Source organism: Natrix helvetica, assembly GCF_964273705.1.
Source record: "Natrix helvetica genome assembly, chromosome: 5".
Classification (NCBI taxonomy): Eukaryota; Metazoa; Chordata; class Lepidosauria; order Squamata; family Natricidae; genus Natrix; species Natrix helvetica.
In genome coordinates, this window is record NC_138551.1 from 79,819,929 (window position 1) to 79,842,303 (window position 22,375).

General features: G+C 37.5%; 1 protein-coding gene across 3 annotated transcripts in view; it reads left to right on the forward strand.

Moving 5' to 3' along the window:
• Positions 1–22,375, forward strand: part of RNLS (renalase, FAD dependent amine oxidase) — a 169,940-nt gene that overhangs the window by 122,118 nt on the left and 25,447 nt on the right. For all 3 annotated transcript variants that reach the window (XM_081955473.1, XM_081955474.1, XM_081955472.1), the window contains exon 6: positions 13,476–13,651. In XM_081955473.1, the coding sequence (XP_081811599.1) occupies positions 13,476–13,651 (176 nt within the window). The remainder of the gene's footprint in view (positions 1–13,475; positions 13,652–22,375) is intronic.

Below are 22,375 nucleotides of genomic sequence, written 5' to 3' on the forward strand. Positions count from 1 at the left end.
TCTTTCTAAAGCTTATTTACATGAGCAACCAGTGCAGTTTCCATGCAGAGCCCAGCCTGAAGCCTAACTGCCACCTGTCCAGATAATCTGCTTTTTCTAGGGTCTTCTGAAGTTGCAGGGCTACCTCTTTTGCTACTACATTCTCCAAAACAGGAAGGTTAGAAACTTGTCTGGACTAAATTTGTCCAAAAGAGTTAGATTGAGCAAAGCTTCATAAGCAGGGGTTATACCATACTTTGTTTCAGAAATGGGTATACTCCTCTTGTCCAAATAAGTATTAATTATTCTATTTTTTAAAAAAAACAAGGGAGGAACAGGTCTGATGCACCAAAAGAATCACAACTGCAACATAGAAAGAATTGAGAATTCTTTCAGAATTCAGATTGGAATTCGGAGTGACTGTTTTCACATATCTTTAGAGTTTGTTTAGACACAAATCTTAAAGGAATAATATTTATTTGGCCTTACACGTCCAGAATTGCACATTTTGCCATGCTTACCATGAAAACACCAGCCCAGATGTAAATACAAGTACTTGAACATCCAGATAGATGAGATTGTTAAGCTTTAATCAAGCCCTTCCCCTTCTATCTCCATTAAATTTGGAGAAGGGATACAAAGTGCTTAGATACCTTGCTCTGAAACACCCCAGTTGCTGAACATGTATATGGTACAAGCCCCCACCACTGCGTTACAGAGAAGAATAAAGACAGTCGACAAATAAAATAAAAAATGAATAACAAAGGTATAAAAGCAGCTGGTATTTCTGATTTTGTAGACAATGGATAGAGAATTCAATAGCTAATTATTTCATCATAATGGCCTCCCTAAGTGGAATATAAGGGCAGCTTGTGGGCTATACCAATGTAATGCCATCATGGAGACCCCGATTCAAATTTATCTCTCCCAACCACAGCAACTCACTGATAATGCAACCTCCTCTGCCTCACAAAATGATGAAATAAAGTTGATGTAGAATACAGTGTTATATGAGCTCCCAAAGCAAAGGCAGGATGCACAAGTAAACATCGTTTTGGTCTCTGACTTGATTCATGTACAACATGAGTTTATGATAATAATTTCATAACCTCAATTAAAATGTCCTGTTGATTCCATTAAGGTTTTCAAAAATCTTCCCTAATACAAACAATGGCTAGTTTTTTTAGCAGGCAAACCATGTGATGTTTTCCCCAAGCTAATTGTATTTTCTCCCTAATTTTCTATTCTAGTTTCAGTTCTGCAGCAAGAATGTTTGAAAGAGCGAAGTATTCTCATAATTTTAAATGACTTAAACTGGGCTGCAAAAATTAAATATTTTTGTGTATTCATTTATTGATTTGCTACACTTGCCTTTCCTCCAGGAGAATATCCAAGTGTACTTAGCATTCCTCCTCTGTCTGAGGTAGGTTGGCTGAATGGGTGACTAGCCCAAAATTGTCCACTCTTGAGTTTTTGTAGATGAAAGTAGACTCAAACTTGGGTCTCCCCAGGCCTAGTCCAGCAATTAATCACTATATCACACTTCCACTTGCCTGAGGCTTTATTCAGAAATGTGTTAGCTCAGATCTATAGAATTAACAAAGGTAAGAGATGCCCTTGAGTATAAATTGCTGTTGCAGCAGCAACTGGCACAAATAAGGCCAGAATAAGAACCATGTTTTTTTGAAACTCTGCCAATTAAGGGCACATGGGTAGCCATCTGCCAGGAACGGCTGCGCTTCTCCTCCTTCCTGTGTCACCCTGGGCCCTGTAACTGCAACATCTTTTAGTAAATGCAGCTGTTGCCTGGGTCCTATTTGAGAATTCATTGGAACTGCTATTTATCAGAGTCACAGAAGGTCACAATCTGGATCCTGACCTAAATCCTACATCGAACAAAGGGCAACTAAGCATGAAGAGAGAGGCTGAGAGGCTTTCAATTATTACTGTTTCAGAGAGGGATACTTTCTGTGGTAGTCCTCTTTTGTAGAAGACTTTTCTGTTTCCTGGCTGCCTCAATTCTCAATTAAAAGCTAATTTTCCAAGATATCCCTTGGAAAAGTTACAAGTTGTTTCATGCTGCTATATTGCTAATGCTGCCATCCTTTTTGGATTTACCTTTAAGAACAAGCCATTGGACTCATTGGGGGTTACTTCTATTAAGCATGTGTAATAGGATTGTGTTGTACAAAAGTTTGCTGTTCCAATCCTGTTTTCAACTCACAGCAGCTAAAAAATCTATTCCCTTTATAGCATAAGGATACAAGGCAATTTGTGGGTAGAATTATATAAGGAATGACAGTCTCTTCTTCTGTGTGCACCTCCATCAAAGTCACTTAGTCTTGATTTTGTTTGTTTTGAAGATGTACTTTTTTCCTTCAGTTAAACTCCCAGGGCATCTTTAATTTTTATTTCACTGACGATTTTGATTACCTCCAGATCTTGTCCTGTTCTCTGATAGAACTACAATGCATATTTACACTGTTGAGAAGATACTTTGGCTTCCCATCTATTTTTCTCTGTGTTTAGCAATAAATCATATGTCCTGGGCTTATTTTCATATTTAATATGCCTAAAACTGTAATATGGTATGTTATGGTATTTAATTTTATTTCCTTTTTTTTACTAGACATGTATGAAACGATCCTTTTCTTACAGTAGTTTAATTGAGACAGTTTTTATTTAGACCTTTCTCCTTCATATAATTCTCATTTTAACAGTCAGGGTATGTCAGGAATAGCTTCTTTTCTTTATTTATTGATTTATTTAAAACATCTTTATATATCCCATCTTTATCTTTTGCACTTTTTCTTCCCAATATATAGCCTTCTGAAATATTCCTAAAGTTTGTAAAATATTATTGAAAGTGAATTTGAATGTAGGAATGTTCAGAGGAAGTTATTAAAAATAATTTACTGATTTTAGAAATATTTTTAAGGAAAAGTTTGGAGTTTTAAAATGGATGTTAAAGAAAAACCCAAGCTCCTAGTAAGCCTGATCATTGCATTTTTTTAAAATCAATATATCAGAGTCTTTCCTATAGCAGTGACAATATCACTATTGTTTCTTTACATCTACATGCTGGATTCGACCAGCTGCTCCTGGTGGATTAAAAGAAAGCCAGGCATACGTGACACAGATTTATAAAATGGGGGTTGGGAGAGAGGATAGAAATATTGGTTGGCAGTGATTTCTCTAAGAAAACCATCTTACTCCAGGGGAGTGAACTATATAGATGCTATAAGACTTAAAGAACTCTTGAAGACAAGCAAGTGCAGATGAATTACTTCCCACAAGGCCTCATTATGACAAAGGGCCCCTCCCTCTCTTTTTTTGTGTGTGTATGTATGTGTGTGTGTATTTTGTTGTCCCTTGTTAACTTGGTTGGATTTTGCAATTCTATTCCAAGGAAAGGAGTGGGAAAATAGTGTTTGTTAGTAGCAAAACATAAATAGTTGCAGTGGTGGGTGTTTCTGTTTAATCTGGGGTTTTCTAAGGTGATTTCTTATTCTCTATCCCACCCCTGCCCAGGGCTATAAAATAGTTGAATAAGAAAAATGGAGATAATTTTTATTATTATGCCTATATCTATCCTCTTCAGAGTAATGCCGTATCTCTGAAAACTAGGGCGCTCATAATGAAATCTCACTAACCAAAAACACATACAGTTTTGGGTATAATTCTTATTATGCTCATGCCATGTGTGTATTTAAACATCATTATATTAATAGCAATAATTATCTATAAAAGGTAATTCTTGCTATGCTTGTTATCGTTGCATAGCCCATTATGACTGAGATATGTAGGCAGATGTATAGAATAGGTCTCTCTTCTTTTCAAAGAGTGGCATTTCTACCCAACTCCATTGCATAGAACCTTAAAAAAAGAGTGGGATTTGCCAGAAGAAGGATCAAGTTGTAAGATGAAGACAGACGGCATCATTCTTCTTTGTCTTGTCTGCACGCTAATGCGTAGGCATTCTGACACGATGCCAACTACATCATGCCAACTCACAGCAAAGCCAGAGGAAAATAGTGCTTCTTCGCTTGCTGGATTCCGTCTCACCTCAAGGAAGGTTTAAAACCAGAAGCAAATAATAAAATGGAGAACCTGAAGATTACAGATTCCCCTAGCTGGGAATTAAGTATGTAGTTACCAAGACAAGAATATTGAAAGGGGATCTCAGAGCACCGCCATAGAAATAAATGAAAATACCTAAAGGCATGGGTGATCCAAGGAACTCTGGATTCCGATTTTTCATCCGTTAGGAGAGAGCCCCAGCCCCTGTTTTTAGGTCTTCCCAAATCATGCAGCAGTTGAGCAATGCATTTCACAATTTTTTAGAAAAAATGACTCAGGTATATAAAATACTGTAAATTCATAACTGAGTACTTACAATAACCTACCAAAGCAAATTCTATTTCAACTTGGGCTGTTGTAGAGAATAACATTTTGCCATTTGACCATTACCAGTTAGGAAGATTTAAACAGATTTGCATACATTTGGAAAAGTTGTCTCAAATCAGAACATGTTTTAGAAAGTCTTCTCCCACCCTTCTCCCAACACACACACACACACACACACACACACACACACACACTTATAAAACATATATTGGAGTATTGTAGAAATTTTACCAGAAAAATATAAATTGAGAAGTAAATGGAAACTAATCCACATGAAAGCCTCATTGCTCAGAAATGAACACAGAAACATGGGCATATATGCAGTATTAACCCAGACTGGATTTTGTTTCCAATTCTGAAATTTCCAATTTCCGTTTAATTTTGGTCTCTTCATTCTTGATTTTTTGACATCTGGTATTTCTGTTATTTATCTTCCACCAAGTATTCAGGTTATTTGAAGTTTTTACTTCTCGGCTGGTTGTAAAATTTTAACCTGGTTCCAAGTGTTTTTTCATACTTCATCCTATTTATTGACTTAATTATGTTAGATTTTTAAATGATGACAAAAACCACTATCTTGGCTTATGTTTGGAGAGCTATGTTTAGGCCTCCAAATATAAGCCAAGATAGTGTTTTTTGTCATCATTTAAAAATCTAACATAATTTTTTTTTTTTGGTTATGCTTCTTTCCTTCCCTTTCGACATATAATAAAAACTATTCAGTGAAACATTTCATGCATACAGGAATAATGTGGATTTCACAAAGGTAATGAAGAGCACGTGGAGCTAAATAACCTACATACTCCTCCACAAGTATAAAGTACTCAAGAATTCATCTCCTGGAAAGCACCTGTACTTTTGGGACAGTGGTGTCTTCTTGTTTTATTTTATTTATTTTATTTTATTTTGCATGAATGTTAAATAGTTTATATATTTTTAAATAGGTTCTGTGAGATGAAGAGAATTTTCCAGCATGAATTCTTAATCTACCCAATACACTGGACACTTACAGAACTATGTTCCTTTTTTCTATTTATGGGCCTGCTAATATTTGATATTATTCAAATTCAGCATGTTATTCCTCCTTTGGAGGTATGAGTGTATTTGGAATCATATGGTTTTGAAGAAATTATAGGTAAGTTTCTCTTGACAGGTCATGTCACCTATTCATTCAAGCCCTCATCTCTATTTTATAATTCATTTCCTCTTCCTTACAATATTACAAAAAAAAAATGATTCACAAAGAATTGAAAGACAGACTAAATCATCCTAGTGCTCTCTTCAGTCCCTGTAATAATGTGATCTGTACATTATAATAATTCCATGGAGAATAGAAGAGGGTCAGCAAGTTTTTTGAATTTTGAATTTTTAAAAAAATTAAGAGTGGCCTATCTGTTTGGAAAGTAACACTAACGTCATTACTGACATTTCAGAGGAAATTCCAAGTTTATTTTTAGAGTCAAGGGAATTTATTTTTATTCATTGTTAATTGCTAGATACATATTAAATTTAAGACTATTTTTCACTATGGAAAGATTCTTCCTCCCTTAATTCCTTGCACAAAGTGAAAGCAATTGTCTCTTTTACACTACCAACACATTGGAGATTTGAGGCACTTGCTACCTTTGAAGTTAGAAAGAATGCAAAGATATATCTGTACATAGGCAAAGTGCACATTTTCCAAAACAAGCAGGTCAACTGATCTTCTCTCTATCCTTCCACCCATCCATCCCATCTTTTTTTCTAGGAGCTTTAGATATGTTAAATGGACTTCTTTCACTCTCTCTGATAGAACTCTGGTGGACCTGAAAGAGAATGACTAGTTCATTGTTTCCTTGTGAGTTTCTACAGGGTATTTTAGTCTCCCTAATTTTAGTCCAAAACCCTTCTTGTTAAGAAAACTCACCAATCCATCCCTCCATAAAGTAGGGAACTCAGAGACCACCTCTTTGTCTTGATGATGGGGCTCCTAATTGCCTATGAAAGATCTTACATTCTTACATTTAGGTAATTTCTTATATTTTAGAATGAAATCGAATCAGATCTTTAAATTATACATTTAAATATTTGATTCAATTGTTGACCAATGAATCACATTTTTATTTTGGTCATAGGCCAGCACAAGGTAGGGAGCTACAGTCAATTACAAACATAAAAGATATATCAGAGGTTAAAATATATATGAAAAACTAGAATATTTATGTGTGTGTGAGAGAGAGAGAGAGTGAGAAAGAGAGAAGATGGGGATGGACGGACAATTGGACAGTAGATAGTATACACAAATAAACAAGTCATACAGTCCAAAAACACTGGACCATTATCCAGATTTCCAGATTAACAGGTTTATTTTCCTAGTTTGAAAAAAGACTGAAAAGATTGTAGACAATCCAATATTATGACAAATAAAGGAAAACTTTATCTAGAACCCTTTAAAATTTCGTAAATGAAACATCCTCTGGATTTTTTTAATAGAGCATTAAACACAAATGCACTTTAAAATCTCTATGAGATTAAAGTGGAAAAGAGCATTTTCTAGCAAATGCTCAAGATTAATATAGAGAGAGATTTGGATTTAGATACCTCAGATAGCATGGTGCACATACTTAATTTTTTTTCATAAAATGATCTATGTGTGATTTATATCCTTGAAATAAGAATGTACTCATTGTGATAAATATTTGTGATGTAAATCAGTAAAAGCCAACATCTGTCCTTTTTAATGTATCTTGTCCAAGAATTAGATAATACTAGATTTCCATCTTAACAGAAACAAAATATAGAACAAACAATTTATCATTTCAGAAGTCTGCTTATTAGTTGCATTGGTTATATTAAAGATTATTTTTAGGGAGAGTGTTGAAATTATTGTAAGTGTATTAACAAGCAGCTCATATAACTATAAATTCAAAGAAAATTAAGTGAAAAGATTATGGTAATAGAATAAGAAGAATGGTTTATTCTGTTAAGCTTGCAAGTGTGGGAGTTCAAGAAAGGGAAAAATGCACAATAAGCTTACAAAAACTATTCTTTCATGTTGGAATAACTAAGCTCACCTCTGTACTTTATTATGTGCCATTTTTGATGAGTCTTGCAGAAGCATGACTGTGTACTTCTTTCCTTTGTTTTTGCTACCTCAGTAAACATAAATTCAACATTTATAATTCTTTCTAAAACAAAGCTTTCGCTTAAAAACAGTCTCTGTGTTGTTTTCATTTTCATCATCTCCACCTCATCCGAAGGGCCTCTGGGGCCTAAGTCATGTGGTGCACGATATTGAGAGAAACAATTAAGCAAAACAAAGAAACAACAACAAATAAAATCTTTCTTTTTTTTAATGACTTACAATCTGTTCAGACAATTTGAATGTACTGAAATTAGCCTTGTAAGCTTAGCCAGGAATAGACTTCCAGAAGAATTACTCTCAAATTCCTTGAAATCAAAAACCGCATTTAATGGCTCACAAAGGGCAGTACTGATTGCAAGTTGCTCAACTTTTTAAAACATCTAAGCCTATATGTTTAATTGGGGGGGGGGGTGTTTGTGGTTTTTTATTTTATTTCATTCATTTTTGTTTTTGTTTTTAAATGACAACAGAAAACTTCTGGACAAAAACTATATGTTATCTGGCTCCATAGCTTGATTACGTAGATATCCTGAAGAAACAGTATTATCACTACACCTGAGGAAGGAATTGAAGTTTTCGATATGAAAACCTCTTTTACAGCTTTCACAAATACCTTTATCCTTCTTTAGGAAGAATTATGGTAGCTTGTTTAGCTGAAGGTCTCAAAGCTGACCTTCTCAGTAGCCTTCTTTATATCATTTCAATATAAGGACCTGTGTAGCACTTTGATTTCAATGTAGAAAAGCCACTTTCAAGCAGGTAAGGGATCTTTCACAGCAGCTGTTCTTAACTCCTTAAATTACTTTTGCCACTATCGTGATCCATCATGACCACCTCCATTCTCTCAGATTTATCATGACACTGGTTGCTACACTGAATAGTTGCCAAGCTAAAACATGAATCTTGACAGGATTAGGTCTAGAATTTCTAGAGCAATGTTTTTCAACAGGATGTTCTTTGACTTTGGATGTAATTTTCCCATACATGTGGTTTGTATCAATCATTTACAAATAAAAGCTCTTTCCTATACCTTTTTCCTGCAAATAACATCTGATTTCAGTGGACTCATTAGCTGCTGTTGTCTAAGCCATCACAGACTTTGCAAATGAGGTTGAAGGAATTTTAGATAAAAGAATAGTCATTATGGTTTTTTTTAATCTCTTTGCTGGCAATAAATAAGCAGAGGACCCTTGACAACAGAGATTTCTCTATAACAAAGAGGAAATCCTTTTTATTGTTGCTCTCTTTATGCACAGTTCCTGTATCCATTTTTCTGACTTGAATGGACTTTTTCTATTAGCTACTTTTCCATTTGGAACGGGTCATCCTTCCAGAGAAGGCAGTGATCCTTAAGCATCATGAACACTTAATGTCTGAGAAATAACACTCTCTGGTTCTTGAATTAGTAAGTTTGTTTCCTTCATTCAACATCTCTTGTGGATATAAACAACCAAACTGAGACTATATCAAACCTTTGAGCCCATTTACAATTTGACGCCAAAATAAGAAGGACAAGCATGTTTGACATTTCCTCCTCAGGAATGAGCTGTATGCCGGCAATCTGATGAGACCCATGTTAAGCTAAGTGTAGAAAAAATACCAAATATGCAAAGCGCAAGAAGATGTAATTCTGTTATATCATTTTTATTTTTGGCCCATTACCATGTTTCTCCGCATTACTGTTCTCAGAGTTCAGCTGTGATATTTGTCTAAAAAAAATGTTTGGTCTTGCTCAATATGTTTTGAATGTTAGGTTCCAACCCATCATTTTAAGAACAAACTTGCTCCAATAACTTCACTGAAAAATTTGAAACAGTTTAGATTTCAGCCGAAGTCATAAAAAGTGTTGTGCTGCCATTCCCCCCGCCCCCCTCCCACCCCACCCTGGCCACCAACCACACACACACACACACACACACACACACACACACACACAGTTTTTTAATTGCAATTCCTTTTTGCTGAGTGAGCACAGCATCCTTTATTTATTTTACTGTAAACAGTCCCCTCTTCACCCTGGTTCGGTGCTCTTGGGCAACTCAACCCTCATCCCCTTTGGGGGACACAGAAAAATCTATATTGGAACATAAATTCCAGGCACAACACATAACGTTAAGTCCAAAGGTGCTTCGAGTGACCTGAAGAAAACTAGGCTGTGATCTAGCTAGCAGCAGACATTAAAAAAAGTGTCTGGACTTAAGCAAATATATTTCTTTAGACTTGGAAGATAGATAAGAATCTATGGCCTCTCATCCTAGTTCACGGGTGGGAATTCATGGGCTGTAACTACAATTAAAGAAGTTTCTAGTGCCTGTTGTAGGTAGAATAAAGGTAATGTAATCATTTATCAGCCCAATAGTGCTCCACTTTAGCTTGCTAAATTATTAGTTAGTAAACTAAAGAACAGTACAGGTAGTTTACAACTTACAGCCACAATTGAGCCCAGAATTTCTGTTGCTGAGAGAAAATTCATTAAGTACGTTTTGTCCCTGTTCAAGATCTTCCTTGCCACAGTTGTTAAATGAATCGCTGTAGTTGTTATTTTAGTAACACAGTTGTTAATTGAATCTGGTTTTCCGTCGACTTTACTTGTCAGAAAAGGTGATCATGTGACCCAAGGGTGAAATTCAACAGGTTCGGTAGCGGAAATTTTGAGCAGTTTGGAGAACTGGCAAATACCACCTCTGGTTGGCCCCAGAGCGGGGTAGGGTAGGAATAGAGATTTTGCAATATCCTTCCCCCAGGAGTGGGGAGGGAATGGGGATTTTGCAGTATCCTTCCCCTGCCATGCCCACCAAACCACACAATTAAAAACGTTGAAGTTTACCAATGATGTGACCTTGCAACTGTCATAAATAGGAGTCACTTGCAAAGGATTTGAATTGGAATCACATGACCATGGGGATGCTGCCACTGTCACAAGTGCGAAAAATGGTCATACGTCACTTTTCAGTGCCATTGTAACTTTAGTCACTAAACAAACTGAGAACTACCAGTACTATGTTCCTAGTATAAAAGCATATGTGTGGAGACATATGTGCTATGCCTGTATTCCAACACAGCGTTTGCAGGGAAGGCAGTATAGAGGACCCACAACAAAATCATAAAGTTTTCAGGGCATGCCAACATTTTGTTTTTCATTATTTGTGCAGGGTAGATTAGGTTGGAAGGTTTTCTGTGTCCTTGTTACTACTCAGGACTGTGTTAAATGCATTTGGGTGTTTTTTTTCTACCTCATCGTAATATTAAATTGTACAATGGCACCATCAGAAAGGGATCAGAAGTAAACAAAAAGAGGTTGGGAGCAGCAGATTATCTGAGCAGTAGATAATACTGCTCTTTTGGTCTAGTTTGATCAGGAGCCAGGTGAAATTACAAAAGGAAGAATTTCCTCCAGGAAACCAAAGCAGTTGTTTGGACCAAAGACTGAGAGGAAACTGGGAGCCAACAGGGAAAGGGGGATATTAGAATAAATTTCCCTCAGTCTTTGGACCAATCAGGCTTTGAGAATACCCAGGAGTATCCCCTCCCTCTATTTTACTGAAAAGCAACGTTCAGGTAAGGACCAACGTTCTTTCTTTACTGTGTGATTCAGGTGTCTTGAAATAACTTACGTCCTGCAAGACCACTGGAGGCTTTGAAATGTTTAGAATAATTGGGTTGATCTGGCTTCCCTTGGGGAGGACAAGCTGCGTTAACCAGCTGCACAGGAGGGAAAGTTCCTATACTTTTTGTTGCTGCATTAAAGACGGGATTTTTGCAGCTACAACTAATCGTGCCACACTGTTGCTTGAGTGAAAAAAAAGTAATGCTGTCCAAATGTACACTTTACTAAATCATCAACCACTGTCCGCTGGCTTTGTGTATGTTGGAGATTTATTGTGGGGCACTTCTAAGTATTCTGAAATTCCGATGAAAGCAAGTGAAGAAGAATTAAATGTTCTCAAGAAAGAAAGAAAATTACATTTATTTTGCAACAGACCCATTCGCTCTCAGGGGAATTTCAATAGCGCTGAGACTTAGATACCGCTTTACAGTGCTTTTACAGCCCTTTCTAAGCAGTTTACAGAGTCAGCTTATGAGGACAGTTTGGGTCCTCATTTTACCCACCTCTAAAGGATGGAAGGCTGAGTCAACCTTGAGCCTGGTGAGATTTGATCTGCCAAATTGTAGGCAGCCGGCAGTCAGCAGAAGTAGCCTGCAGTACTGCATTCGAACCACTACGCCACCGCAGCTCAGAATGCTCCACAGTTTGCAATTTAATTTACAGACTTTTATTTTTGTAATAAATAAATAAATAAATAAAGATTAAACAGTTAAATCTACAGTCAGGCCAGGTTTGGGTCAAAGTAGACACACTAATAGAGCTCACACTGTGAATAACCTGTGATAGGATCAGAATACGGTGAGAATGGCCCTCCTGATCCTCCATGAGCTCTCAGCTGCCTTCAGCACCATCAATCATACTATCCTTCTGGACTGCCACTGAGAACTGGGAGAGGTGATACAGGTAGTGCTCAACTTACGACTCCAATTGAGACCCAATTTTTTGTTGCTAAGCAAGGCAGTTGTTAAGCCGTGGTGGCGCAGTGGTTAGAAATGCAGTTTCTCAGGCTAACTCACTGCTCATTCCAGGAGTTTGATTCTGAATGACTCAAGGTTGACTCAGCCTTCCATCCTTCCGAGGTCGGTAAAATGAGGACCCAGATTGTTGGGAGCAATATTCTTAGTCTGTAAACCGCTTAGGGCTGTAAAGCACTGTGAAGCGGTATATAAGCAATTGCTAAGTGGGATTTGCCCCATTTTGCAACCTTTTTGCCACAGTTGCTATTCACTGCATTTGTTAAGTGAATCATGCGTTCATTAAGCAAATCTGGCTTCTCCCGTTGACTTTGCTTGTCAGAAGCCAGTCGGTTATAAGTCAAGGACTATCTGTACAGTGGTTCTCCTTCCTCTGTTTTTAGTACTTTTGAAGGGGTGGGTGGTTGGGTTTGAGATTCTCAGCCTCGTGGTCGTAGTCCGTCACCCTTCTATTTAATGTGGAACAAAGCTACTTTAAATGGTCACCCATCCTTTTCCAGGAGTCAACACTGACTTAAAGCAACCCAAAATATATTACAATGTTGTCATTTATTATTTTGATTTCTTTTTCCTACTGCATTGGTGTTTAGGCAACTTTTTCCTATTGTATTGAACTTTAGGCAACTTAGAATCCTCTATAATAGAAGAATGTATATGGCCGTGATAGTGAACCTATGGCAGAGCCTTCTCTGTGGGCATGCAAGCCGTCCCCCCATCTCAGCTCCCCCACGCGTGCGCCTCCCAACAGCCAGCTGGTTTTTGGGTCTCTGCCACGCATGTGTAGAGGGCAGGATGCATGCAGGAGATGCAGGTGTCATGCGAGCATGCTGGGGATGCATTGCATTATCAGTACACAGCGACAAAAAGGTTAGCCATCATTGGTATATGGTGTCCCCTGACTTACAAACACAGTTGGGACCAGAATTTTGATCACTAAACAACACAGTTATTAAGCAAATCACATGAATCACGCTGTCCTCCCCAATTGACTTTGTTTGTTGGAAGCCAGCTGAGAAGGTTGCAATTTATGATCATGTGACTGCTAGATGTTCCAATTATCATAAATGTGAGCCAGTTGCCAAGAGCCCGAATTACGGTCACACGATCACAGAGGTTGTGTAAAAATCATAATTGGGAGGACAGGTCATAAGTCACATTTTATAAAGCTGTTGTAACTACTAAGAACCATCATTAAATGAGCGGTCATAAATTGAAGACCTGTAAGTCTAACCAAATCTCACAAGCTGTAGCAGTAATTTTTTTCTTCTTTATCATCATTTCCTAGATGGACTTGATTAAATCTTCTAATTTTGAACATAAGAGATCCATAAAGGGAATGTCATTGGTGCCCTTTGTAGACATCTTCCTGCTTTGTCTCTTACAGAGTCACCTGAAATTGCTCCATCTGTTGTTGTTCACACCACTGTATCTTTTGGAACTGAATATTTGGAATGGGACAAAGAAAAGATCCAGCAGTTGATTATAAATGAATTGAAAGCCATAATGCCTCAATTGCCTGAACCAGCAAGTATCAAATGCCAGAAATGGAGATATTCTCAGGTAATTCCTAATAACAGTTTAGAATAGTGAATTTTGGTCAGACATTAGACTAAATAACCTGCACTGATTCTAAAAGTATAAGTCAGTTACCAGCCAATTCAACTTTATTCAAAGCAGACAAATTTAATTTCTGCTGAAGAATCACACTGCTTTTTGTATATCTCAGTAATTACTGACAATAATGTATTAAATGCTTTGGAAGATTGGTTGAAGGCATACTGCTTCAGAACAATCTGGGAATTTGTATTGTATCTTCATTAATGATAAAACAAGGGTGACCAACTATAAGCACAAAACTCCTACGTTGTATAAAAGAGGGACTCTCAAGAAATATAGCATATTTAATTTACTTATACAATTGTGTCTTTGTTATGTAATGTGTTGTTCCCAGAAGGCCAATGGCTAAAAAGGGGGAATATAACTTGAAATATTAAATAATGATGTATTCAGAGAGTAACACATATCTGATATAATGGAATCAAGATAAGAGCAAATGTTGTTACTGTGCATTGGACTTAACTAGCTGGCATTGCCATAGGTACAGCAAGATATAAGCAAAGTTTCAACAGAAAGTTTTCTAGCGAAAGTTGTCAAGAACAAAACCGGGTAGCATAAAAGAAATGAGAACTTTCCAGTGTAAAGAAAAAGGCTTTATTTTGAGATAGTTTTGAGCAATCAGTATTAATAAACATTATCTAACAGTATACTAAAATAAGAAGTATTAAATCATAGTCTAAAATCAAACTCTAAACAGCAAGTAAAAATAGCAATAACAATAAAGGATTATCTTTAAACCTTGGGAACAAAAAACACCTAGCAGATAACAGTGTTAGCTGAAAAAGAAAATAAAAAGAGTCTTGCAAAATCAAATCACTGCTTGTTCTCATACCAACAGTCTATTTTCCACAAAGGCTATCAAGATGTATGTGGGTAGAACACAGCCAATAGGTGAGGATAATTCTAGTTCTTCTGTTGTGCTTGTGCTATTAGAATAGAATAACAGAGTTGGAAGGGACCTTGGAGGTCTTCTAGTCCAACCCTACTGCTCAGGCTGGAAACCCTATACTGTTTCAGACAAATGGTTATCCAATGTCTTCTTAAAAACTTCCAATGTTGGAGCATTTACAACTTCTGGAGGCTAGTTGTTCCATTGATTAATTGTTCTAACTGACAGGAATTTTTCCTTGGTTCTAGATTGCTTCTCTCCTTGTTTAGTTTCTACCCATTGTTTCTCGTCTACCCTCAGGTGCTTTGGTAAATAACTTGACTCCCTCTTCTTTATGGCAACCCCTGAGATATTGGAATACTGCTATCATGTCTCCCCTCGTCCTTCTTTCCATTAAACTAAATATACCCAATTCCAACAACCATTTTTTATATGTTTTAACCTCCAGTCCCCTAATCATCTTTGTAATTTTTTGTAATAATCTTTGTACTATATTGAAGCACATGGCCTCTGGCCATGCAGTTTACTGCAGTTACCCATCATTACAAGTTGCCATTGTTGGCTTTGTCTTCATGAATTTGTACAATACCCTTTTCAAAGAATCCCACTTGATGATCATTGCCTCCTCCTTTGGAAGCAAATTCAGCTCCACCACAATATTACTTGTGCTCTGTCCATGAGCAAAATAGTGTTTTCTGATTGAGACTAGATTTCTACCAATGTGATGTGTGGGGACCTGTCTTAGTAAAGTTCTCAGAAATGAGACAAAAATAAAAAATAAAACTCACTAGCTGAATAGACAGAGAACTTGTGAAGTCCGTTCTGACTGATGTCTAGTTGAAGTCCATTTTAATGTGTTGATATGAGATTTTAAAGCCCTTGGCCTTTGCTCCACGATACATAATGGATTGCTAGCGCTCTCTGTTATACCTGTTTGCAGCTGTTCCTTGTAGACCAGGCATCCTTTGGAGAATACCTGGGACAGGATCAGAGGTGGTATTCTGCCAGTTCAGACTAGTTTGCCCAAGCAGGTAGCAGAAATTGCGGGTAGCCCTGCCCACCAGCCCCGGCTCTATGGCACCCATTTAGGCACTTGTTTAGCCAAAGCGCATGTGTGCTCACATTTGCAAACCAGTAGGGGAAGGTAAGTGAATACCACCCCTGGACAGGATAATGGTTTGTTGTTCCCTGAAGCTTGGAATATCCTTCCCAAACAAAGTATATTAATTTTCAGAGTTGTGCACACAAAAAGAGCTCTGGTGTATGAATATTCTTGAGCAGGGAAGGGAGATCACTTTTGTGTGGGTGCTCTTTTCATTGTCATGCTGTTTATCTGACTTTTATGTTTCTAATTATTGAATTGGATTGTGGTTTTCTGCCTTAGGGTGCTAGTGATGTAAAAGAGAGGCTGTAAATACGTTCAAAGACAAAAGAGATGAACTGAACTGCAATGGATATCTTTGCCAAGCAACCTCACTGTTGCTGCAATGGAGAGAGAGAAAAACCTAGAGCAGCGATGGCGAACCTTTTCGGCATCGAGTGGCCAAACCTGAACGTGTGTGCATGTGTGCACACCGGAGTGCTGGAAACCCAAAGACCTGCTGGGTGGCGCATGCGTGCCTGTTTTTTGGCCATTTTCAGGCTGCTTTTCAGACCGTTCCAGGCCAGTTTTGGGGGCCGTTTTTGGAGTGTTTTGGGGGGGTCAAAAATGGCTTGAAAAATGGCCCCAAAACAGCCAGAAATGGCCTGGTTTTTTTGGCCGTTTTTCATGCCGTTTTTCGGCTCTCTGATCACGGCGAGGACCAGCTGGTGACAGCACGCTTGCCCACAAAGAGGGCTCTGCATGCCACATCTGGCACGCGTGCCGTAGGTTCGCCATCATGGACCTAGAGGAAAATGACAAATGAATAGGAACACTTTTAGCACTCTATGCTAGAGAGAAATGAAGGGAATATCACAGAACATTTTTCTCAGTGGTACCAAGCAAACATTGCTTTCTCTTTTCAGTACACCAAAAGAAGCGTTTGCATGTACAATCAATCTAGCAGTTAGCAAAACAAATGGGGGGAAAGCAGTTAAAAAATACCAGATGGAAAGTGAAGAACATGTCCTCTTTAGACTTTTTTTTTTTTTGGATTTGTTTAGTTTTGTTTTGTCTCTTCTGGATCAAAGGCTCCTTGCAACTGAATTACAGATGTCAGGCTTACCACTCTAGTTTCTCCCTCCTGTCCCTGTCCTAAAACCAGGAAATCATAAAGACTTTTTTCTTTAAAGAGAGACAATTCTGAATAACAGCCATGATTTAAAGTTCATACTGTTGTTTGGTGTTTAAAAAAAATATCTCTCTCAAGATAATAAACCACTTGCTCTCTTGGTGTAACCCAGGGTTTTTCCCCACCTAACCCAAAGAGGAACATACCCTGACAATCTCTCTTTTATCACCACAGCCCACATCAGTAGTTTCATCTTGTCCCAGCCCAGAAAGGCAGGAGACTTAAGTCATACTTAATAGTGTAGGTAATTAAATATGAATTCTCTGTCTTTTTCAGACAGTCTTAAGAGGGTCAAACCTGTTGTTTTGTTTTCCCATTACCTCAGAGGCAAATCAAATAACTGCAGTGACTTGAAATAAGAGTAATATCATATTCTATCAACCCAAGGATAAGGGCATAACCAGGTTGGAAAAAGCCTTTAGTATTGTAGCTAAATACCTACCGACTGAATTTAGTGTTACTACAGCAAGCAAAGCAAATTTCCTTAAAATGAGCAGGTGGATTATTTGGTGGTATAGGTAGTCCTCGACTTACAATTTAAAATTGGGACCAGAAGTTCCATTGCTAAGCAGTAGAGTTGTTGAATCACATCCAATCTTTTTGCCATTGTCATTAAATGAGAAGCATTAAGTGAATTCGGCTTCCCCCATTGATTTTCCTTGTCAGAAGCCCCCTGAGCTCACAAAGGGTGATCATTTCAACCTGGGATGCTGCAACCATCCTAAATACATGTTGCCAAGCAACCAAATTTTGATCACATGACCATTGGGGATGCTACAGTGATCATTAAGTGTGAGGACCAGTTGTAAATCACTTTTTTCAGAGTTATCATATTTTTGAATTGTCGAGGACTACCTGTAATTAGTATTTTGTTCTGGAAAAGAGTACAGTTTTAAAAATAAATATATGATCATTTCTAGAAATAAAATTTACAAACATAGAAAGAGTGTACTCATCAGAAATTTGAAATTGCTGACCACTTAGCAAAGCTATATAACGTGTCCCTCAAATTGGCCTCAATGAAATAGGATTGGAAAGAAGCTATTTTAACAAATAGGGATCAAGAGGAGACTTGAGAAATGATAGAGTGGTCAGCTTAAAGTCTTTTCTGGACTAATTGGAAAAGGTCATCAAAGAAAAAATAACTAAGCATATAGAGGAACAAGCTTGGCTTAAGGAAAATCAGTATGAATTCTACAAAAATAAATCCCCCCTTCCCCTGAAGATGTTTGAATATCAGCAGACAACTAGAATGGATGTGACTGTCTCAGTACTGTGTGCTTGGATTTTCAAAAATTCCCTGACAAAGTTCCTACCAAAAGTTATTGGCTAAATTTAAAAGCCATGATCTAAGAAGACTTTTTCTTTAATGGATCACTGACTGGTTAAAAACAGAATGGGCATTTTTGTCAGGGGACAAAAGAATGAATTGGAGTCCCCGAAGGATCTGTTCATACATTTTTCTTGAATTCAGGACATGTGGTAAACTGGCTAGGGTCTCAGTGAAACCATATATTAAGAGAAGAGAAAACTAATAGTATCTATCAAGAGCTTTGGTAGGATCTCTTTAAACTGGATGAGCAATTAACTAAATGGGAAATGCAATTCAATTTTTATAAGTGTGATCCTAATTTCACAAAGAAAGCCAGTTTCGGATAGTGGCATCAGACTAGACATTGGGAAACTGTGAAGTCTAGTCCTGCCTTGAGCCAGCTGAGTGACCTTGGGCCAATCACTTTCTCTTAGCCCTAGGAAAGGAGCAATGGCAAACCACTTCTGAAAAATCCTGCCAAGAATAGTGCAAAGGGTAACCCAGGCAATTGCTAGGATTCAAAAAATGACTTGAAGGCACCCTTCTAACTTCACAAATACTGTGTGTTACTATATATAAAACTATCCAGGAAGAAAATCCTGGGAACCTAGTGGATAGTTCAATTGATATTTTATTTATCTGTTTATTTTTATTTTTTGGTTTGGCTGCCCCAATCTAGGCAGCTCTGAACAGCTTTACAAAATGGTAACAGCAATAAATATGAAATGATTCTAGCAATACAAACTATGTCCATTCTGGAATAGCAATGGCAATAGCACTTAGACTTATATACCGCTTCATAGTGCTTTACAGCCCTCTCTAAGCAGTTTACAGCATCAACATATTGCTGGCAATCTGGGTTCTGATTTTACCCATCTCCGAAGGATGGAAGGCTGAATCAACCTTGAGCCTGGTGAGATTCGATCTGCCAAACTGCTGGCAGCAGGTGATCAGCAAAAGTAACCTGCAATACTGCACTCTAACCACTGTGCCATCGAAGCAAAAAAGAAAACATCCAAATTCCCTATAATTCTGAGAGCTCTTCCATATATCTAACACAAGGCCTGCAAAAAAGGTTAGTTTTTTAAAATAGATAATATAAGAGTCACGGACATCTCCCAAAAGATATTATTTCTAACAGTAGATTCCACAACTGAGAACATCCATCTATCTTCTCAGTCCCACTAAATAATTGCTTAATTGGTGGGGCCCAAAGCAAGCAAACCCTGTGGGATTGCATAAAATAGAAAGATGATTACAAGAATAGTCGGTCCTTCAGATATATGTGCCCTTTGCCATATATAATAACGAGCACCTTTACCTTTACCTTTATTTCGATTTTTATACCGCCCCCTCTCCCCAAAGGGACTCGACCTTGAATTGCACCTGGAAGCCAAACATTAACCACTGCAACTCATACAGCAAGAGATGTTAAAATATAGACACAGCAAGAATGGCTCATCATTACTTTTACATAGACCTAAACAAACTGCAATCTAATAAGTGTTTCTTGAATGCCATATTTTTAGCTCTTATAGCTTAGTCCTGCCCACACTGAATTCTGCCCACACTGTCAGCAGACCTGCATGGTTTCTTTTCTCAGAACTTCACCAGTCTGTCTTAGAACTAGCACAACTGAACCTAGAATCTTCTGCAGGCAAAACAGCAGCTGAGATAACGCTGCTTCAAGCATCTTTAAATTTAATTAACGTTATAGTCACAGTGCATGTTTGTGTGTGGATAGTGATTTTTTTTAAAAAAAAAAAGATGTGCAGCAAATGGGAAGGGCATATAAGAAATTTTTGTCTAAATTATAGCAAGAATGAAAAAAGTTGATTTCTACATCCCGGATTCAAATGATCTCAACAATGTAACGCAGTGTCTACTTTTTACATTTAAGCAAAGCATTCATATTAAATGACAACACCCATTTTAGTCCACTCTTTCTTTGGCCAAAAGTGAATGCTTCAGTCACTTGGGCAGTGCAATTCGCCCATATAGCTGGCAGTAAATACACTGACTTGTCATGGACTCAGGTCTAGCTGATTTAGTGGGTGATCCAGCTGTTAGAATGTTGAACATGTGATAAAGTCTCAAGATCCTGGAATTTTGTGCCATGCTATGCAAGTCTTTCACAGAATTTCAGAAATCATTGATTGATTATGTGCCATCAAGTCAGTGTCCATTCATAGAGACTACATAGATTTTTTCTATGACAATCTATCCCTAACTTGGTCTTTTGGGTCTTGCAACAATGCATCCATTACCATTACAACTGAATTTAACACAAAAAAAACAGAGTTGGAAGGGACATTGGAGGTCTTCTAGTCCAATCCCCTGCCTAAGCAGAAGACCCTACACTATTCTGGACAAATGGCTGTCCAATCTTTTCTTAATCTCCAATGATGGAGCACTCACAACTTCTGAAGGCAGCCGGTTCCACTGGTTAATTGTTTTCATTGTCAGGAAATTTCTCCTAAATTTCTCCTTAGTTCTAAGTTGATTCTCTCCTTGATTAGTTTTCACTGATTGCTTCTAATCTTGCATTTTGGTGCTTTGGAAAATAGGTTGTGGCGACCCCTCAAATATTGAAACACTTCTCCAAATATCCACCTTGATGCTGATTGTCCTCTTCTTCTCTTTACTCCTACTTTTCTCAACCTTCCCTAGGCAGCTAAATCTTTGTATAATGTGTCTAAAGATAATTGTAGATCATAAATATATGTCCTTAATTTCAATGCATGGTTGAAGACAATAATCCTGTAGCATTTTGTCTGTATATTAGATGTATATCCTACTTTTCATTCAGGAGCATTCCTCCTCCTATTTTTCCACCCAGCAACAACAATTCTGTGAGGTAGGTTAGATTGGGAGAGAAAAATTGGCCTAGGCACTTAGGGGACCTCTGTGGTGAGGATGGGCTTGAAACTTGGAATTTTCTGGCAGTAGAGTTGTAAGAATGAATAGCGAATTGTCCTAGGGCAATAACCTAAATAACAACTAAAACATGTTTATAGTTTTATAATTTATTGTGCCTTCTGTAATAATAACTATTGCAAAATTCTGCTGTTGTTGCTAATCTATTATGATCAACACAATTCTCTTAAGGTCTTGCTTTTTTATCCTTTGGCCCTCAGAGACACCTTTTTTGTTTGTAAGAGAAGCATCTAAACCTTTTGATTATTGAAATGGAAAATCTCTTCCTTTAGCAAACCAGCTGATTCATCAGCACATAGCCAATCCTGACTGATCTTGAGATGTTAAATGGATTGGAGCTGGTTATTACTTTGACTGGAGTCTACACTGTAGGAAACAATGGAGAGTCAGCCTTCTTAAGAGAAGACAATTACTCTAGCAGATCACTAATGAATTGTTACCAAGAGAACAAGAAGACACCAGGAGCTAAAACCAATCCAAGAGAGACTTTACCATTTCTCCTTTTAGCAACAAAGGAAGCCCCAGGTTCTTGTGGCTGCTGCCAGCTCTTCCCAGAATCTGATAAGAATGAAGAGTTATGTGAACAGTAACACTCAGAGGAATAGGGAAAGTTCTGTTTATGTCATAGAAGTCAGTGACGACTTATAAACGGTAGTAGCAACAAATGTTATTGACAGCCCTTCTTCATACTAATAGAAATTATAAATGTCAAGTTATGTCTTTTTTCCCCCAGATTCAAACATAGTCCAAAAGTTCCAAAAGTAAAGCAGAACTAAGAGAACAAGTTATTTACAAAATGAGATATTGTTATTTGGCCAGTGGTGGGCTCAACTGTACAACTGAACTTAAGTGTGTACACATATACAAAAAGAGGAGTAGGCATAGGATGGAGGATACCTAATTTGATCAGTGTATGTGTAAGAAGGAGTTTAGGATTTTATGTTTATCACAAGCTGAACATTAAACCATAATATGGTTGCAAAAGAAAATGTAATTGCGGCCTTCCATTAGTAGAATCATGTTTTCCAAGTCAGAAGAAGAAAAATATTGAATGAATCTTCATTGATTAGACCTTATCTGGAGTTTTTGGGTCTGTTTCAAGGCATTGTTTATTAAGGATGTAAGAAGATTTTGGGTTTTTATTATAGGAGGAAAAAACAGATGAATAAGGAAGGGACATAGTATGATTGCTTCCATAAGGAAAATATATATACTTTTTGTTGTTGTAGAAGATAACACTACATTTACTGGATTTA